The sequence below is a fragment of the Bombina bombina genome, chromosome 3 (genome assembly GCF_027579735.1).
Source record: "Bombina bombina isolate aBomBom1 chromosome 3, aBomBom1.pri, whole genome shotgun sequence".
NCBI lineage: Eukaryota > Metazoa > Chordata > Amphibia > Anura > Bombinatoridae > Bombina > Bombina bombina.
Window position 1 is genome coordinate 567,928,455 of NC_069501.1, and position 20,871 is coordinate 567,949,325.

General features: G+C 40.7%; 1 protein-coding gene across 1 annotated transcript; it reads left to right on the forward strand.

Moving 5' to 3' along the window:
• The first annotated feature begins 10,008 nt into the window (after positions 1–10,008).
• On the forward strand, positions 10,009–19,759 carry LOC128651802 (uncharacterized). The gene is made up of 2 exons (XM_053704786.1): positions 10,009–10,013; positions 18,129–19,759. The coding sequence occupies exon 2, from the start codon at positions 18,151–18,153 to the stop codon at positions 19,579–19,581; it is 1,431 nt and encodes a 476-aa protein (XP_053560761.1). The 5' UTR covers positions 10,009–10,013; positions 18,129–18,150; the 3' UTR covers positions 19,582–19,759.
• Positions 19,760–20,871: the final 1,112 nt, after the last annotated feature.

Here is a 20,871-nt window from a genome sequence, read left to right on the forward strand (position 1 = left end):
AAAATCTTTACATCTTGATTGATCAATGAGATTGGTCTGTAATTTGAAGTTATTTTGGGGTCTTTCCCCGGTTTGGGGATTACAATAATTTTCGCCTGAAGAAGTTCCGAGGGGATTGGAGTACCACTTAGAGCATCATTGCAAAACGTATGCAGATGGGAGCACAAATCTGTTTTAAATAATTTAAAGTAAACTCCAGAAAACCCATCCGGTCCCGCTGCTTTACCTATCTTGAGCTCTTTGATAGCGGAAGCTATTTCTGTCATTGTGATCTCTGCATCTAGGGTTTTTGCATCTTGTTCGTCTAATCTCGGGAGTTTTGCTGATTCGAGGAGTGTTTGTCTGAGTTGTGCTGTCTGTGGTGAATGTGAAACCTTCCTTCCGTCATAAAGGGCCTCATAGTATTGGGCAAAGCATTCTACAATCTCTCGTGGGTGGGAAGTCAAAGCACCGTCTGGTTTTTGTAATTGTGTGATTGTGAAGGATTGAGTTTTCTCTCTTAATTTATTGGCAAGAAATCTATCTGGTTTGTTTGCGTGCAGGAAATAGTATGTTTTCAGTTTGCTAATAGCTCTCATGGAGTTGTCGGTTAATATTTTATTGAGTTCTTTTCTTTTATTGGTCAGTGTGGTCAAAGTCTGATTGGACAGTGTGAGTCTGTGAGTCTTTTCTAATTCTTCTATTTCCTGCTGTAGCGTTGCTGTTACTAGTCTGGTCTTCTTTAGGAACATGTTTTTCTCTTTTATGAGCAAACCCCTAATGTAAGGTTTGTGGGCAGCCCAAGTTATTACTGGTGTGATTGAAGGAGCAACGTTAAAACTCCAATATTATTTAAGACTATTGAGGATTCTATTGAATATATCTGGTTGTTTCAATAGTGTGGGGTCATATGTCCATGATTTCTGTCTGTGTACATCAGTGAGGCTCTTCAATTGTATTTGAATGATTGAGTGATCTGACCAAACTGATGCATGGATAGATGAGGAGACCAGACTAGGTAGCATTATCTGACTAATAAAAATGTAATCGAGTTTAGTATAAATTTTATGAGCAGGTGAGTAATACGTATGATCAGACGTCTGGCCATATAATGAAGTCCAAGAGTCAATCACGTTGTGTGATTCTAGGGTTTCTCTAATGACTTTAGTAATAGAGTTTAATCTACATTGTTTGTTTGGCAGTGTTGGTTTCCTTTAGTATCTTTAGATTTACATTGAAGTCTCCTGCCACAATCATTAAGGTCTGAGACCACTGTGTTAATAGGTGTGAGAGTTTAGTGAAGAAGGTATGTTGTTGCTCGTTAGGCGCATAAATGTTGCAAAGTGTTATCTGAGTGTCTTGAATGGTACCTCTCACAATGAGGTATCTACCCTCTTTGTCTTTTATCACCTCTTCTTTAGTGAATGGGAGGGAGTTGTGCAGGAGGATTGTTACACCTCTTTTTTTTGTGTCTGTTGTGGAGTGAAAATGTTGCGTATAGTGTCTACTCCAGTGTTTAGGGATTTGGTTATGTGTAAAGTGAGTTTCTTGAAGAAAAATAATTTTAGCGGTCATATTGCTATATTGGGTGAGTGCTATCTTTCTCTTTGCATTGGTATTAAGACCCCTGACGTTATGTGAGATTATCTGTATCTTAGTATCCATTTACCAATTACCACCACCCTGTCCCCTCGTACCTGAATATTACACCTGACATTAATTTGAAGGTTGTCTGACCTTGTCTTCAGGCCTTCTATGGTATGGAGAAACTTTCTGGACCTCTGCTCGACAGAATTTGTAAAGAAAAAACAAAACCAAACATTAAACAAATTCAAGTAAATAAATAATAAGGAACATAGTACAACAATTGTGAGTAGTGATGAATTTGCAATTCCCTAACTATCTGCAAATCACAGCACAGTATGGTGTTATATATATAATTAAGCAATCATGAAATGTATAAACTTGATTATATAGTGACCCATCTATAGATGTTTGTGTAGTACATCTATTGGCCTGGACTAGAAGATAGTATGGAGGGAGTAAGACTTAAAATTAGCTAGACATATAGTGCTTTAACCCCCAACCTCTTCTTGGTAGATTATCTAAGTTGTTGGTTGGATATATCTGCTAGAGTCTCAAGTCCCACAAAAGTTTCACTCGTCTAGGAACAGGCAAAGGCATAGTTACCACATCAAGGTATTAAATATCTTTCAGAGTCTCCAGAGACTCTCAACTCTTCTGTTTTCTTTTGGAGACTTTAGTCCAGCGATTCGGTTGATTTGATCCGCCTGTGTTCTGTGAGCGGATTTTAATATTGTCTTGAGAGCTGTCTGGAATTTCTGGACAGTCTAATTTTAAACGTTGACAAATCTCTGGAATGTCCTGCTTCTCTCTGATGGAGATGGTGCTGCCCTCGTGTTGTATGAATAGGGCGAAGGGGAAACCCCACCTGTACAAAATCTGATTTTTCCTCAGTAGTTGAGTCAGTGGGCGAAGGGCAAATCTCTTCTGAAGGGTCTTAATACATAGGTCCTGGAAGAATTTAATGATTGTTCCTTGATACTTGAATGTTGGATTCTTTCTAGACGCCGCCATGACCTCTTCTTTCTTCTGTTATGTGTGATCAGTCCACGGGTCATCATTACTTCTGGGATATAACTCCTCCCCAACAGGAAATGCAAGAGGATTCACCCAGCAGAGCTGCATATAGCTCCTCCCCTCTACGTCAGTCCCAGTCATTCTCTTGCACCCAACGACTAGATAGGATGTGTGAGAGGACTATGGTGATTATACTTAGTTTTTATGACTTCAATCAAAAGTTTGTTATTTTAAAATAGCACCGGAGCGTGTTATTACTTCTCTGGCAGAGTTTGAGGAAGAATCTGTCAGAGTTTTTTACTATGATTTTAACCGGAGTAGTTAAGATCATATTGCTGTTCTCGGCCATCTGAGGGAGGTAAAGGCTTCAGATCAGGGGACAGCGGGCAGATGAATCTGCATTGAGGTATGTAGCAGTTTTTATTTTCTGAATGGAATTGATGAGAAAATCCTGCCATACCGTTAAAATGACATGTATGTATACACTTCAGTATTCTGGGGATGGTATTTCACCGGAACTACTCTGTTAAAGGTCACTAATCCTTTTTAATAACTATTTATCATGTTAAACGTTTTTGCTGGAATGTAGAATCGTTTACATTGCTGAGGTACTGTGTGAATAAATATTTGGGCATTATTTTCCACTTGGCAGTTTTTTTGCTTTAATTGTGACAGTTTCGTTTCTCTTCACTGCTGTGTGGGAGAGGGAGGGGCCGTTTTTGGCGCTCTTTGCTACGCATCAAAAAATACCAGTCAGTTACTTTTATATTTCCTGCATGATCCGGTTCATCTCTGATAGATCTCAGGGGTCTTCAAACTTCTTTGAAGGGAGGTAAATTCTCTCAGCAGAGCTGTGAGAATTCTTATAGTGACTGTGAATAAAAACGTTGCTTTGTATTTTTTATGTCAAATTTAATTATTGTTATTTTACTAATGGGAACAAACCTTTGCTAAAAGTTTTGTTGTTTTAAAGTTTGATGCTATAACTGTTTTTTCAGTTCATTATTTCAACTGTCATTTAATCGTTAGTACCTCTTTGAGGCACAGTACGTTTTTTTGCTAAAAAAGATTATAACCAAGTTGTAAGTTTTTTGCTAGTGTGTTAAACATGTCTGACTCAGAGGAAGATATCTGTGTCATTTGTTCCAATGCCAAGGTGGAGCCCAATAGAAATTTATGTACTAACTGTATTGATGCTACTTTAAATAAAAGTCAATCTGTACAATGTGAACAAATTTCACCAAACAGCGAGGGGAGAGTTATGCCGACTAACTCGCCTCACGCGGCAGTACCTGCATCTCCCGCCCGGGAGGTGCGTGATATTTTGGCGCCTAGTACATCTGGGCGGCCATTACAGATAACATTACAAGATATGGCTACTGTTATGACTGAAGTTTTGTCTAAATTACCAGAACTAAGAGGCAAGCGTGATCACTCTGGGGTGAGAACAGAGTGCGCTGACAATGCTAGGGCCATGTCTGATACTGCGTCACAGCTCGCAGAGCATGAGGACGGAGAGCTTCATTCTGTGGGTGACGGTTCTGATCCAAACAGATTGGACTCAGATATTTCAAATTTTAAATTTAAATTGGAGAACCTCCGTGTATTACTAGGGGAGGTCTTAGCAGCTCTCAACGATTGTAACACCGTTGCAATACCAGAGAAACTGTGTAGGTTGGATAAATACTTTGCGGTACCGGCGAGTACTGACGTTTTTCCTATACCTAAGAGACTAACTGAAATTGTTACTAAGGAGTGGGATAGACCCGGTGTGCCGTTCTCACCCCCTCCAATATTTAGAAAGATGTTTCCAATAGACGCCACCACTCGGGACTTATGGCAGACGGTCCCCAAGGTGGAGGGAGCAGTTTCTACTTTAGCTAAGCGTACCACTATCCCGGTGGAGGATAGCTGTGCTTTCTCAGATCCAATGGATAAAAAATTAGAGGGTTACCTTAAGAAAATGTTTGTTCAACAAGGTTTTATATTACAACCCCTTGCATGTATCGCGCCGATTACGGCTGCGGCAGCATTTTGGATTGAGTCGCTTGAAGAGAACCTTAGTTCATCTACGCTAGACGACATTACGGACAGACTTAGAGTCCTTAAACTAGCTAATTCCTTCATTTCGGAGGCCGTAGTACATTTAACCAAACTTACGGCTAAGAACTCAGGATTCGCCATACAGGCACGTAGGGCGCTGTGGCTAAAATCCTGGTCAGCTGATGTTACTTCTAAGTCCAAATTACTTAATATACCTTTCAAGGGGCAGTCTTTATTTGGGCCCGGTTTGAAAGAGATTATCGCTGACATTACAGGAGGTAAGGGCCACGCCCTACCTCAAGACAAAGCCAAAGCTAAGGCTAGACAGTCTAATTTTCGTCCCTTTCGGAACTTCAAAACAGGAGCAGCATCAACCTCCACTGCACCAAAACAGGAAGGAGCTGTTGCTCGTTACAGGCAAGGCTGGAAGCCTAACCAGTCCTGGAACAAGAGCAAGCAGGCCAGGAAACCTGCTGCTGCCCCAAAGACAGCATGAACCGAGAGCCCCCGATCCGGGACCGGATCTAGTGGGGGGCAGACTCTCTCTCTTCGCCCAGGCCTGGGCAAGAGATGTTCAGGATCCCTGGGCACTAGAGATCATATCTCAGGGATACCTTCTAGACTTCAAATTATCTCCCCCAAGAGGGAGATTTCATCTGTCAAGGTTGTCAACAAACCAGATAAAGAAAGAAGCGTTTCTACGCTGCGTACAAGATCTGTTAATAATGGGAGTGATCCATCCGGTTCCGCGGTCGGAACAAGGACAAGGGTTCTACTCAAACCTGTTTGTGGTTCCCAAAAAAGAGGGAACTTTCAGGCCAATCTTAGATTTAAAGATTCTAAACAAATTCCTAAGAGTTCCATCGTTCAAAATGGAAACTATTCGGACAATCTTACCCATGATCCAAGAGGGTCAGTACATGACCACTGTGGATTTAAAGGATGCTTACCTTCACATACCGATCCACAAAGATCATCACCGGTATCTAAGGTTTGCCTTCTTAGACAGGCACTACCAGTTTGTAGCTCTTCCATTCGGATTGGCTACGGCTCCAAGAATCTTCACAAAGGTTCTGGGTGCCCTTCTGGCGGTACTAAGACCGCGAGGGATTTCGGTAGCTCCATACCTAGACGACATTCTAATACAAGCTTCAAGCTTTCAAACTGCCAAGTCTCATACAGAGTTAGTTCTGGCATTTCTAAGGTCGCATGGATGGAAAGTGAACGAAAAGAAGAGTTCTCTTTTTCCTCTCACAAGAGTTCCATTCTTGGGGACTCTTATAGATTCTGTAGAAATGAAGATTTACCTGACAGAGGACAGGTTAACAAAGCTTCAAAATGCATGCCGTGTCCTTCATTCCATTCAACACCCGTCAGTAGCTCAATGCATGGAGGTGATCGGCTTAATGGTAGCGGCAATGGACATAGTACCTTTTGCACGCCTACACCTCAGACCTCTGCAATTATGCATGCTAAGTCAGTGGAATGGGGATTACTCAGATTTGTCCCCTACTCTGAATCTGAATCAAGAGACCAGAAATTCTCTTCTATGGTGGCTTCATCGGCCACACCTGTCCAGGGGGATGCCATTCAGCAGGCCAGACTGGACAATTGTAACAACAGACGCCAGCCTACTAGGTTGGGGCGCTGTCTGGAATTCTCTGAAGGCTCAGGGACTATGGAATCAGGAGGAGAGTCTCCTTCCAATAAACATTCTGGAATTGAGGGCAGTTCTCAATGCCCTTCTAGCTTGGCCCCAATTAACAACTCGGGGGTTCATCAGGTTTCAGTCGGACAACATCACGACTGTAGCTTACATCAACCATCAGGGAGGGACAAGAAGCTCCCTAGCAATGGTGGAAGTATCAAAGATAATTCGCTGGGCAGAGTCTCACTCTTGCCACCTGTCAGCAATCCACATCCCGGGAATGGAGAACTGGGAGGCGGATTTCTTGAGTCGCCAGACTTTTCATCCGGGGGAGTGGGAACTTCATCCGGAGGTCTTTGCCCAAATACTTCAACGTTGGGGCAAACCAGAGATAGATCTCATGGCGTCTCGCCAGAACGCCAAACTTCCTCGCTACGGGTCCAGATCCAGGGATCCGGGAGCGGTTCTGATAGATGCTTTGACAGCACCTTGGAACTTCGGGATGGCTTATGTGTTTCCACCCTTTCCGCTGCTTCCTCGATTGATTGCCAAAATCAAGCAGGAGAGAGCATCAGTGATTCTAATAGCGCCTGCATGGCCATGCAGGACTTGGTATGCAGATCTAGTGGACATGTCATCCTGTCCGCCTTGGTCTCTACCTCTAAGACAGGACCTTCTGATACAGGGTCCATTCAAACATCAAAATCTAACTTCTCTGAAGCTGACTGCTTGGAAATTGAACGTTTGATTTTATCAAAACGTGGTTTTTCTGAGTCGGTTATTGATACCCTGATACAGGCTAGGAAGCCTGTTACCAGAAAGATTTACCATAAAATATGGCGTAAATACCTATACTGGTGCGAATCCAAACATTACTCCTGGAGTAAGGTTAGGATCTCTAGGATATTGTCTTTTCTACAAGAAGGGTTAGAAAAGGGTTTATCAGCTAGTTCATTAAAGGGACAGATTTCAGCTCTGTCCATCTTGTTACACAGGCGTCTGTCAGAAAATCCAGACGTCCAGGCTTTTTGTCAGGCTTTAGCTAGGATCAAGCCTGTGTTTAAAGCTGTTGCTCCGCCATGGAGTTTAAACTTAGTTCTTAACGTTTTACAGGGTGTTCCATTTGAACCCCTTCATTCCATTGATATAAAATTGTTATCTTGGAAAGTTCTGTTTTTAATGGCTATTTCCTCGGCTCGAAGAGTCTCTGAGTTATCAGCCTTACATTGTGATTCTCCTTATCTGATTTTTCACTCAGACAAGGTAGTTCTGCGTACTAAACCTGGGTTCTTACCTAAGGTGGTCACTAACAGGAATATCAATCAAGAGATTGTTGTTCCATCCTTGTGTCCAAATCCTTCTTCAAAGAAGGAACGTCTTCTACACAATCTGGATGTAGTTCGTGCCCTCAAGTTCTACTTGCAGGCAACTAAAGATTTTCGCCAAACTTCTTCCCTGTTTGTCGTTTATTCTGGACAGAGGAGAGGTCAAAAAGCTTCTGCTACCTCTCTCTCTTTTTGGCTTCGTAGCATAATACGTTTAGCCTATGAGACTGCTGGTCAGCAGCCTCCTGAAAGAATTACAGCTCACTCCACTAGAGCTGTGGCTTCCACTTGGGCCTTTAAGAATGAGGCCTCTGTTGAACAGATTTGCAAGGCTGCAACTTGGTCTTCGCTTCATACTTTTTCCAAATTTTACAAATTTGACACTTTTGCTTCTTCGGAGGCTATTTTTGGGAGAAAGGTTCTTCAGGCAGTGGTTCCTTCTATATAATGAGCCTGCCTATCCCTCCCGTCATCCGTGTACTTTTGCTTTGGTATTGGTATCCCAGAAGTAATGATGACCCGTGGACTGATCACACATAACAGAAGAAAACATAATTTATGCTTACCTGATAAATTCCTTTCTTCTGTTGTGTGATCAGTCCACGGCCCGCCCTGTTTTAAGGCAGGTAAATATCTTTTAAATTATACTCCAGTCACCACTTCACCCTTGGTTACTCCTTTCTCGTTGATTCTTGGTCGAATGACTGGGACTGACGTAGAGGGGAGGAGCTATATGCAGCTCTGCTGGGTGAATCCTCTTGCATTTCCTGTTGGGGAGGAGTTATATCCCAGAAGTAATGATGACCCGTGGACTGATCACACAACAGAAGAAAGGAATTTATCAGGTAAGCATAAATTATGTTTTTTCTTGGAATCGGAGGAATTTGACTATAACATCTCTGGGGGGATCAGAGTCTTTGGGTTTAGGTCTAAGAGCTCTATGAGCTCTCTCAATCTGAAATTTCCCTTCTTCTGATGAGCCTGTAATATTTTGAAATAGGTGTATCAGATAATTACGAAGTTCTGATGGTATGATTGTTTCTGGTATTCCTTTCAAACGAATGTTGCACCTCCGACTCCTATTCTCCAAATCCTCCAGTTTGTCATTAATATCTGTTAATTCCCGCTGATGATCAGCTAGATGTTGATTGATAGATGTGATGTCTTCTTTTACTGTCTCTTCATTTTCTTCAAGGGTTTCCAGCCTAGTCCCCAATTCTGTTATGTCATGCTTGATTTCAGTAAGGCTGTTTGTGACAGTGTTTTGGAGTGCATCCATCTTTGCCCACATTTTGTCAAATATGTTAGTAATATCTTGTTTGCAGACGAGATTCTGTATATCCTTTAAAGTTACAGGGGTGTCCACATTTTCTATGGAAGTAGTTTCAGTGTCTTCCTCCATCTCATCCTCAGTGATATTACCATTCTTTTCTGGAGGCTTTTCTCCTCTTTGGCTTTTAAGAAAAATGTCAGCTACTGCAGGTTTGCTTATGGTCCCTGTTTTACTCTGTCTTCTGACTGACATGTTGTAATTTGTTGACTGTTAAAACAGGTTATGTAGACACTAATAAGGAGTGCAGTCTGTGACCTAGTAAGTGAAGTGATTAAAAATGTGCTCTGAAACCCCTTAGCTTGTGTGGATGGTTTCTTAACAGGTAGCTAAATTAGGCACAGTAAGTTTTATTTCTCGCTTATCAAGCTGTTACATTAGAGCTATCCAGAGATTAAGTCAGATTATATATCGTCCCATTTATTTATGTACTGCTCATTCTTTTTGTATATGACCTTTTAGTAAAGGGTGACATTTAAAGTAGCTTATTATTCCTACTGAGTGGCACACTCTGCTCTCTCTTCTCAAATGTGGTGGAGCATTTTAATAGTGAACTAGTATTCTTGCTTGCATTGCTTTTATCTGTACTTTAGGTGACTGTGTTCAGCAAAATTAACTGTATCGGTTGCCACGTGGGAGCACCACATAGATAATGTATTTTATTACATGCTTCTGTTTCCACTTTTCTAAAGCTGATTTATGTGCCCTTTACCACCCTGACTAGCTTGTCGAGCCGTTTACCTTCTGTCTGATTGTTCCGTGCCCGATTCCCGGTGATAGGGGCTTTACCCCTGGGTTTCTGCTTAATCCGCCATTACTTGGCGCGTGTCGGGTCTTTTGGCTCCCTGTCAGCTGTTGTATTTTACATCGAATGACAAAATAGGCAGCAGTGAATTACTATGTGAGCTAGTTCTCCTATGTATTGATGTTTAACTTTACTCTGTGCCCCTTAAATCAGCATTGAGGGCTGTTACAGTTGCCACGTGGTAACGCCATTAAGATGGCGGATCCTTACAAGTTTCTATCCCCACCGTTCAGAAGCTGTCTTATGTTGCTGGCCTCCCCTGTAATGGTTGCCGATCTGTAAGTTTTTATTTAGTTGCACCGTGGAGGGCTTACCATGACCAGGGCTTCACTTCCAGTGTCCTGTTAAGTCTGCCATAGTTCGGTATGAAATGGATGTGTCAGTTCTCTGTCAGACTTTGCATATCACGCAGTTTGGCCAGCAATAAAGCACCGGACCGTTTCAGCAGAAGTCCGGTGAAAGTTGAGGGTCTCTTGATAAAGATTAGATTGCTAATATTCCATTTGTTGTGCTAAGTGATCACGGAGCTCTAGGAAGATGCGTCCTCCATTGAGCTTGCCTAGGCTCCGCCCCAGGTACGTTGTTTTTATGATGTAGGCACCCACTAAGGAAGGATTTTTGGAAATTACGTCCCTAAGGGGGTGAATTTTTTTATGAAGATACCTATATCTCAAAAACTGAAGATGTTTCAGACATGAAAATTGGTATTTAGTTTCTCGTTTAAAAATAAAGAAACACGTGTTTTACCATTTCCCGAAAATCCACTTAAAGGGGGGGGGGGTTATGATGATACCTATATCTCAAAAACCAAAGATGTTACAGACGTGAAAATTGGTATTTAGATTCTCCTTTAAAAATAAAGAAACACATGTTTTACCAATTCACGAAAATCCACTTAAGGGGGGGGGTGAAAAGGGGGGTTGATTTATGAGGATACCTATAGCTCAAAAACCAAAGATGTTACAGACATGAAAATTGGTATTTACATTCTCCTTTAAAAATAAAGAAACGTGTTTTACCATTTCCCCAAAATACACTTAAGGGGGGAGGTGATTAATGAGGATACCTATATCTCAAAAACTGAAGATGTTACAGATGTGAATACCTCATGATTTAGATGCTAAAGGGTTAATTAGCTTGTGTGCTAAAAAAAAATGTTTTTCAGAAGAAATTGTTGCTGTGTTTTCCCTTAGATAAGTCAGAGCCCTCATAAATAGTTTGGAATATCCACAAGAGAGAACTTTATTGCCTATGGTCAGTTTATTGGCCAAATCTTTCAGCACAGAGAATGATGGAACACAGAACCTCTATCCAGGCCCTAACCTGAGGTCATTGACAGGTTTTTGGTTTGATTTTTCAATATAACGACCTTATTTCGTACATACTTACCAGCAAGGATAAATCATCTGTAATATTTATGTGTTACATATATATATTTTTATATTTCCAAGATGATATATGAATCAATATGGATGGAATATATTTCCCTATATTCAGTTAATGTCCCCTGTATCAGACATTGATATGCCAATCATAGGATTGCATGGATATCCTAAAGATCCGATTTGCCATATGCAAATGAAGAGGCGGGATAGACGTCATAAAAAGCCGCCGTGGATGCAGCGCCTCACTTTTTGATAAAGCCGGAGATCCGGCGAAACATGTGGAAGAGTGGGAGCTCTGATGTTGTTGTTTTAAGACTTGCAACAGTTACCTACATTTATAACTTAAATATTATTCAAATATATTTATCTTGATTCTGGCACCTGAGCTGGGGGAATTCCAATAGACTCAACGGCGGCACTATTCTAATAATAGAATTAATCTAGTTACCAGTTAGCCACTATTACTATACTTTATACTATACCTTGATGCATCATATGGCGTCAGATCCAATGAGGATTGAGCGGTTAATTTAAAAGACTGCCTTTTATGAAACATCACTAAGCAATTTCCCAATGGCATTTGAAATGCCGAGTTGTTGAACTTTGGAAGTTAAAGGTATGCCAATATAATTATAACAATTTAAAACATCGGATTTTATGTTACAAATCTCTTTGAAGGTGTGATATGCAAACTTTTGCTACATTGTGATATTTATTGCAGACTATCTATATGTGTATCACATACGGTTCTGTGTAACCACATAAGCTTCAGCTGAGTGAACAAACACTCTTTTTTAGAAAGGGTTTTAGTTTTGCCTCTTTGGGATTAACTCTTGGAGGACATATTGGGATTCACACAGGTGATAAGTTGAACAGGTGATTGTAATGAATTTTTGTCTTTATTGTATTCTTTGTAAAATTATGTACATCTTTTCTATACAACAATGCAATGCGTTGTTTGTATTTTAGATGGTCTTGAAGACGGGTTAACCCCTTGAGTGCTAATGACGACTCTGAGCCGTTGCAGATTTTGCCACTCTGGTGCTAACAACAGCTCAGAGCCGTCGCTAGCACTTTCCCACCTTGAGGGAGATCTGGGGGCTCCTACCCTGGCGATTGGGCCTGCATAGTGACAGGCATCGCTGGGGCTTCACGTTACGCGCAATGGCGTAATGATGTCACCGCACAACTTTATTTAAAATTCACAATATTAAGTATAGGATCAGGGGGCATGCTGCTTAGAAGCCTGTATCTCAGGCATCTAAGCAGCTACAGATCCCCAAGACCCACCATTAGAAACTGTGTAAGTCTTGGGGATCTGAAAAAAAAAGTAAAAAAAAAAATATTAAAAATAAAACAAACAAAAAAAACCTTAAAACAGCTTAGCACCCATGTGGGAAAGTGCTTAGCACTCAAAGGGTTAAGTTGTAAACCGAAACGTCGACCTTGCCTCTTTGATGAAATGATACATTGATGAATAAATAATTTCTATTTTAATCAAGTCATGTGAGTGCCCTCATATCTGAAGCCTTTTATATGAATACATAGTGGAGGAGACACCCGGGCAATTGAATGTATGCTGGTATTGAGTGCATGAATTTGGAACATTATTATACTATATATGTATGGCAGTACAGCCTAACTAATATACAATTGAGTGTCTAATGTGTGGTATCTTTATATGGGAGTTAATGGTTGCTAACATATACCTATTTATGTACCATTAATTTTTTCATGTAAACCAACACTGTAAATACAGTTTATAATATCAGATTACCAGACTGATAGTTAATCCTAGTCCTATAATAATACCAACAGACTAATTTATTTGCTACACTGATTGCATATAAATACCACTGCATCTACTGATACTATTTGCAACAGTGTATTTAATGAACTAACTGAATTTAATACGTTATGAGATATTAAACTGTATAATTTGTTTCACAATAATATCTTGTAGCCATACTTCCACAAGCGAATCACCAGTGGAAAGTATCTTCTCTGATAGCATTGGATTCCATTTATTCCTCTAATTTTAGGAAAATAGCAATAATATTATATACAGCTGTCAGCCAGTACTTTAGTTCTGATGTAGGAGCCTTTCCCATATTTGAGCTGCCTGTAACATGTGCCGTTGTATCCCTTTGCTATTGGGGCTTATACAATCTAGGTTAAGTAACTGCCACCAGTTTATTTTTAACATAAACCCATATTTTTAACATTTTTCCAATAAAGTTTTATGTTTTAATTAATTTCTGACGCACACACATGTAATAACATGTCTTTTTGGATCTAAATATGAGTGCTTATAAAGTATCACTTTTTTTGTTCAGTTTCTCAAGCTGAAACCAGAGAATGTCATTAAAAGGACAACCAGACTTCCAAATAAATATACTATTATTATCAGGTATTTGTAGAGCACCAACAGATTCCGCAGTGCTATAAACATAGGCAGTATACAAGGTAACATTTATAGGGATCAAATGGGTAGAAGGCCCAGCCGAGAGTTGCACTGTTGTATTCGGCTCTTATGCAGGTGATCTACAAACAGCTGGGCTAATAGGCTTACATGCTAAGGGGTTTAAGGGGATAGAAATGGTGTTAGGAAAAGTTAGTGTAGGTTATATGCATCCCTGAATAGTAGAGTCTTTAGGGAGCGCTTGAAGCTTATAAAAATAGGGAAAGTCTTGTGGAGTGAGGCAGAGAGTTCCACAAGATGGGAGCCAGCCTGGAGAAGTTTTGTAAATGGGAATGTGAGGAGGTATCAAGAGAGGAGAAGAGTAGGAGATTATGAGCAGAGCAAAGGGGACAGGAGGGAGAGTATCTGGAGACAAGGTGCAGCAGAAGAAGAGCAACATGTAAGGAAGATAAACCTGGCAGAGACATTCATTATGGATTGTAAAGGAGCTAGGCGGCAGCTATGAAGATCAGAGAGGATTGAGTTGCAGTAGTTGAGGCGGGAAATTATGAGAGAGTGGATTAAAATCTTAGTTGTGTGTTGTGTAAGGAAATGTCTAATTTTAGAGATGTTTTTAAGGTGGAAGCATCAGGCTTTAGCTAAGGACTGAATGTGAGGAGTGAAAGAAAGATCTAAGTCAAGTGTGACCCCAAGACATCGGGCATGCAGGGTAGGGGTAATGATGGAGTTATCAACAGTTATAGAGAAATGGGGGGTGGAGATTTTGGAAGAAGGGCGGAAAATAAGGAGCTCAGTTTTGGAGATATTTAGCTTAAGGTAGTGAGAGGAAATCCAGGATGAGATCTGAGAAAAACAGTGACATGGTAGAGAGAGGTAGATTTTGGTGTCATCGGCATACAAATGATATTGAAACCTGTGAGACTTTATTAAGGAACCTAATGATGACGTGTATATTGAAAAGAGAAGGGGACCGAGGACAGAGCCTTGCGGTACCCCAACAGAAAGTGGTAGCAGGGCAGAAGATGCCCCAGAGAAGGCTACACTAAAGGTACGGTTAGACAGGTAGGAAGAGAACCACGAGAGAGCTGTGTTGCAAGTGCCGAAGGATTGGAGGGTTTGGAGCAAAAGAGGGTGGTCAACAGTATCAAAGGCTGCAGACAGATCAAGGAGGATAAGCAGAGAGAAGTGGCCTTTGGATTTTGCTGTAAGTAGGTTGTTGGTAACCTTAACGATTGCTGTCTCTGTGGAGTGATAGGAGTGAAATTCAGATTGCAGTGGGTCAAGAAGGGAGTTTAATGTTGGGAAATGGAATAGACGTGCATATACTAGCTTTTCAAGAATCTTTGAGGCAAGAGGGAGTAGGGGAACAGGGTGGTAGTTGGATGGGGGGAAGGTTTTTTGAGGATAGGTGTAATAGGCTAAGTGGGTTTTGGATGATTGCAAGTTTTTGAGGGGGTGGGAGACTGGTAGTATGTTGAGAGCTGATTTCATTTCTGATGGAGTCGATTTTGTTATTGAAGTGGCTGGCAAAATCTTGAGCTGAGAGAGAAGTTGTATTAGGAGGTGCGGGTGGGCGTAGAAGAGTATTGAACGTGGAGAACAGACTTTTTATAAGTCATAATGCCTCAGAACCATAAAGAATGCAAAATATATGGTGTTTGGTATCAAAATACTCCTCACGACATCACTAAGGGATTGCCTATCTATGTATATGAAATAGATATACTTAACAGAAGTTATAAGATGTTATATAATTTCAGCCAACGATTATGAGCTTTATGACATGTTGTAAAGGTTTGATCAAGTTATTTGATATCAGAGAAACAGGTATAAAAATTTGATTCTAACAATAAAAAAGTTGTTCATTCTACATGGGAGGCTGTATACCAACAGAGTGAGTGGCCATCATTTTTTGACAATCTCCCTGGTGCAGACATCTAAGCTAGTACAGTATTAGGTTCTGTTATTTCTCCTTTTTATTTTAAAAACTATTTGCTTGTGTATAATTCTATTTGTTATCATCTTTTTATTAACAATGCTCTGTGCCTCATTTTTTGCATAATAAATAATTCCTTTATTACGTTTTTGCATTTGGCTAATATTTGAACCACGTTACTGAAAGAAACTGGAAGTATTAATACTGTGTTTTTAGACAATATTTTTGATAAATTGTATTCTGGAATTTAATTTGTTAGTCTGGGTTTTCCTTAAGGTTTCCCATATAATAAATCTTAGCTTACAGCTTAGAGATAGTTTAGTGTGGGTGGCATTAAAGGGGAGTTTTGGGCATTTTTTATTTTTCAGATTAAAAACAGCAAGTATACAAAAGGTATGTAGGAGTCAGCAGCATAGTCTAATGTGTTTCAGCTATTACAGCCGTTCTCATAGGCTAAAAGGGACAGTCAACACCAAAATTGTTATTGTTTATAAAGATAGATAACGCCTTTACTACCCATTCCCCAGCTTTGCACAACCAACATTGTTATATTAATATACTTTATAACATTTTAACCACTATATGTCTGCCTGTTTCTAAGCCACTACAGCCAGCCTCTTATCACATGCTTCTTTTTTATTAGCTTTTCACAACAGGAGACTGCCAGTTCATGTGGGCCATATAGATTACATTGTGCTCACACCCTGGGCTGTGGCAGACACTGCACTAACTGGCTAAAATGCAAGTCAATAGATAATAAATAAAAAGTCATGCGATCAGGGGGCTGTCAAAAGAGTCTTAGATACAAGGTAATCACAGAGGTTAAAAGTATATTAAAATAACCATGTTGGCTGCGCAAAACTGGGGAATGGGTAATAAAGGGATTATCTATCTTTTTAAACATTAACATTTTTAGAGTTGACTGTCCCTTTAATTGTTAGATTCTGTACTGTTATTTTTAAACATTAGCTAATTAATCAAATAAAACATCTGTCAGATTCCTATCTTTTACATCTTTGATTTCCATATACAGTACTGTATGTTCTATTCTATGTTGCAATATACTGCTGTCATTGATACTTTAATATCGCTATATTACTTATTACTTACTATTCATTTTAGATATAGATAACCATCACTCTGTAATCTTATATAAATAGTTACTCATAAGATTTTTTTTCTTTATCATTATTTTTCTTTATATTATTATTGATTTTATGATTACAGTAAGTGTTGGCTATGGATTACTTAACTTAAACACACTCTTTTATTCCATTTTTATTCCTAATAATTTATCAGATCAAATCTAGAATCTAGGAATCCTAGTTTTTAGCTTGAAAATCCAATATATTTCTTGTTTGCTGAGATGTTGCTCTATATTGTTTCCTCTCGGCTTAAGCGTGATCCTCTCTATAATATTCCAAGAAAAAAGATTCTGTATTTTTATTATGTTGTTCTATAAAATGTCTTGCTATGGGGGATATATTTTCTTCTCTTTTACTGTTATCTATGGACAAAGTAGTGATATTAGATAGATGTTCCCTAATTCTTAGTCTGGCTTCACGTGTAGTTTCTTCTGTTATGTGTGATCAGTCCACGGGTCATCATTACTTCTGGGATATAACTCCTCCCCAACAGGAAATGCAAGAGGATTCACCCAGCAGAGCTGCATATAGCTCCTCCCCTCTACGTCAGTCCCAGTCATTCTCTTGCACCCAACGACTAGATAGGATGTGTGAGAGGACTATGGTGATTATACTTAGTTTTTATGACTTCAATCAAAAGTTTGTTATTTTAAAATAGCACCGGAGCGTGTTATTACTTCTCTGGCAGAGTTTGAGGAAGAATCTGACAGAGATTTTTTTACTATGATTTTAACCGGAGTCGTTAAGATCATATTGCTGTTCTCGACCATCTGAGGGAGGTAAAGGCTTCAGATCAGGGGACAGCGGGCAGATGAATCTGCATTGAGGTATGTGGCAGTTTTTATTTTCTGAATGGAATTGATGAGAAAAGCCTGCCATACCGTTAAAATGACATGTATGTATACACTTCAGTATTCTGGGGATGGTATTTCACCGGAACTACTGTGTTAAAGGTCACTAATCCTTTTTAATAACTATTCTCATGTTAAACGTTTTTGCTGGAATGTAGAATCGTTTACATTGCTGAGGTACTGTGTGAATAAATGTTTGGGCATTATTTTCCACTTGGCAGTTTTTTGCTTTAATTGTGACAGTTTCGTTTCTCTTCACTGCTGTGTGGGAGAGGGAGGGGCCGTTTTTGGCGCTCTTTGCTACGCATCAAAAAATTCCAGTCAGCTACTTTTATATTTCCTGCATGATCCGGTTCATCTCTGACAGATCTCAGGGGTCTTCAAACTTCTTTGAAGGGAGGTAAATTCTCTCAGCAGAGCTGTGAGAATTCTTATAGTGACTGTGTATAAAAAACGTTGTTTTGTTTTCTTATGTACAAATTTAATTAGTGTTGTTTTTTACTAATGGGAACAAACCTTTGCTAAAAGTTGTGTTGTTTTAAAGTTTGATGCAATAACTGTTTTTTCAGTTCATTATTTCAACTGTCATTTAATCGTTAGTACCTCTTTGAGGCACAGTGCGTTTTTTTGCTAAAAAAGATTATAACCATGTTGTAAGTTTTTTTGCTAGTGTGTTAAACATGTCTGACTCAGAGGAAGATATCTGTGTCATTTGTTCCAATGCCAAGGTGGAGCCCAATAGAAATTTATGTACTAACTGTATTGATGCTACTTTAAATAAAAGTCAATCTGTACAATGTGAACAAATTTCACCAAACAGCGAGGGGAGAGTTATGCCGACTAACTCGCCTCACGCGACAGTACCTGCATCTCCCGCCCGGGAGGTGCGTGATATTTTGGCGCCTAGTACATCTGGGCGGCCATTACAGATAACATTACAAGATATGGCTACTGTTATGACTGAAGTTTTGTCTAAATTACCTGAACTAAGAGGCAAGCGTGATCACTCTGGGGTGAGAACAGAGTGCGCTGACAATGCTAGGGCCATGTCTGATACTGCGTCACAGCTCGCAGAGCATGAGGACGGAGAGCTTCATTCTGTGGGTGACGGTTCTGATCCAAACAGATTGGACTCAGATATTTCAAATTTTAAATTTAAATTGGAGAACCTCCGTGTACTACTAGGGGAGGTCTTAGCAGCTCTCAACGATTGTAACACTGTTGCAATACCAGAGAAACTGTGTAGGTTGGATAAATACTTTGCGGTACCGGCGAGTACTGACGTTTTTCCTATACCTAAGAGACTAACTGAAATTGTTACTAAGGAGTGGGATAGACCCGGTGTGCCGTTCTCACCCCCTCCAATATTTAGAAAGATGTTTCCAATAGACGCCACCACTCGGGACTTATGGCAAACGGTCCCCAAGGTGGAGGGAGCAGTTTCTACTTTAGCTAAGCGTACCACTATCCCGGTGGAGGATAGCTGTGCTTTCTCAGATCCAATGGATAAAAAATTAGAGGGTTACCTTAAGAAAATGTTTGTTCAACAAGGTTTTATATTACAACCCCTTGCTTGTATCGCGCCGATTACGGCTGCGGCAGCATTTTGGATTGAGTCGCTTGAAGAGAACCTTAGTTCCTCTACGCTAGACGACATTACGGACAGGCTTAGAGTCCTTAAACTAGCTAATTCTTTCATTTCGGAGGCCGTAGTACATTTAACCAAACTTACGGCTAAGAACTCAGGATTCGCCATACAGGCACGCAGGGCACTGTGGCTAAAATCCTGGTCAGCTGATGTTACTTCTAAGTCCAAATTACTTAATATACCTTTCAAGGGGCAGTCCTTATTCGGGCCCGGTTTGAAAGAAATTATCGCTGACATTACGGGAGGTAAGGGCCACGCCCTACCTCAAGACAAGGCCAAAGCTAAGGCTAGACAGTCTAATTTTCGTCCCTTTCGGAATTTCAAAACAGGAGCAGCATCAACCTCCACTGCACCAAAACAGGAAGGAGCTGTTGCTCGTTACAGGCAAGGCTGGAAGCCTAACCAGTCCTGGAACAAAAGCAAGCAGGCCAGGAAACCTGCTGCTGCCCCAAAGACAGCATGAACCGAGAGCCCCCGATCCGGGACCGGATCTAGTAGGGGGCAGACTCTCTCTCTTCGCCCAGGCCTGGGCAAGAGATGTTCAGGATCCCTGGGCACTAGAGATCATATCTCAGGGATACCTTCTAGACTTCAAATTATCTCCCCCAAGAGGGAGATTTCATCTGTCAAGGTTGTCAACAAACCAGATAAAGAAAGAAGCGTTTCTACGCTGCGTACAAGATCTGTTAACAATGGGAGTGATCCATCCGGTTCCGTGGTCGGAACAAGGACAAGGGTTCTACTCAAACCTGTTTGTGGTTCCCAAAAAAGAGGGAACTTTCAGGCCAATCTTAGATTTAAAGACTCTAAACAAATTCCTAAGAGTTCCATCGTTCAAAATGGAAACTATTCGGACAATCTTACCCATGATCCAAGAGGGTCAGTACATGACCACAGTGGATTTAAAGGATGCTTACCTTCACATACCGATCCACAAAGATCATCACCGGTATCTAAGGTTTGCCTTCTTAGACAGGCACTACCAGTTTGTAGCTCTTCCATTCGGATTGGCTACGGCTCCAAGAATCTTCACAAAGGTTCTGGGTGCCCTTCTAGCGGTACTAAGACCGCGAGGGATTTCGGTAGCTCCGTACCTAGACGACATTCTAATACAAGCTTCAAGCTTTCAAACTGCCAAGTCTCATACAGAGTTAGTTCTGGCATTTCTAAGGTCGCATGGATGGAAAGTGAACGAAAAGAAGAGTTCTCTCTTTCCTCTCACAAGAGTTCCATTCTTGGGGACTCTTATAGATTCTGTAGAAATGAAGATTTACCTGACAGAAGACAGGTTAACAAAACTTCAAAATGCATGCCGCGTCCTTCATTCCATTCAACACCCGTCAGTAGCTCAATGCATGGAGGTGATCGGCTTAATGGTAGCGGCAATGGACATAGTACCTTTTGCACGCCTACACCTCAGACCGCTGCAATTATGCATGCTGAGTCAGTGGAATGGGGATTACTCAGATTTGTCCCCTACTCTGAATCTGAATCAAGAGACCAGAAATTCTCTTCTATGGTGGCTTCATCGGCCACACCTGTCCAGGGGGATGCCATTCAGCAGGCCAGACTGGACAATTGTAACAACAGACGCCAGCCTACTAGGTTGGGGCGCTGTCTGGAATTCTCTGAAGGCTCAGGGACTATGGAATCAGGAGGAGAGTCTCCTTCCAATAAACATTCTGGAATTGAGAGCAGTTCTCAATGCCCTTCTGGCTTGGCCCCAGTTAATAACTCGGGGGTTCATCAGGTT

What these genes read in the sequence shown, in the direction of transcription:
- LOC128651802 (XM_053704786.1), top strand. Translation starts at nt 18,151, where the DNA reads ATGTCTGACTCAGAGGAAGATATCTGTGTCATTTGTTCCAATGCCAAG.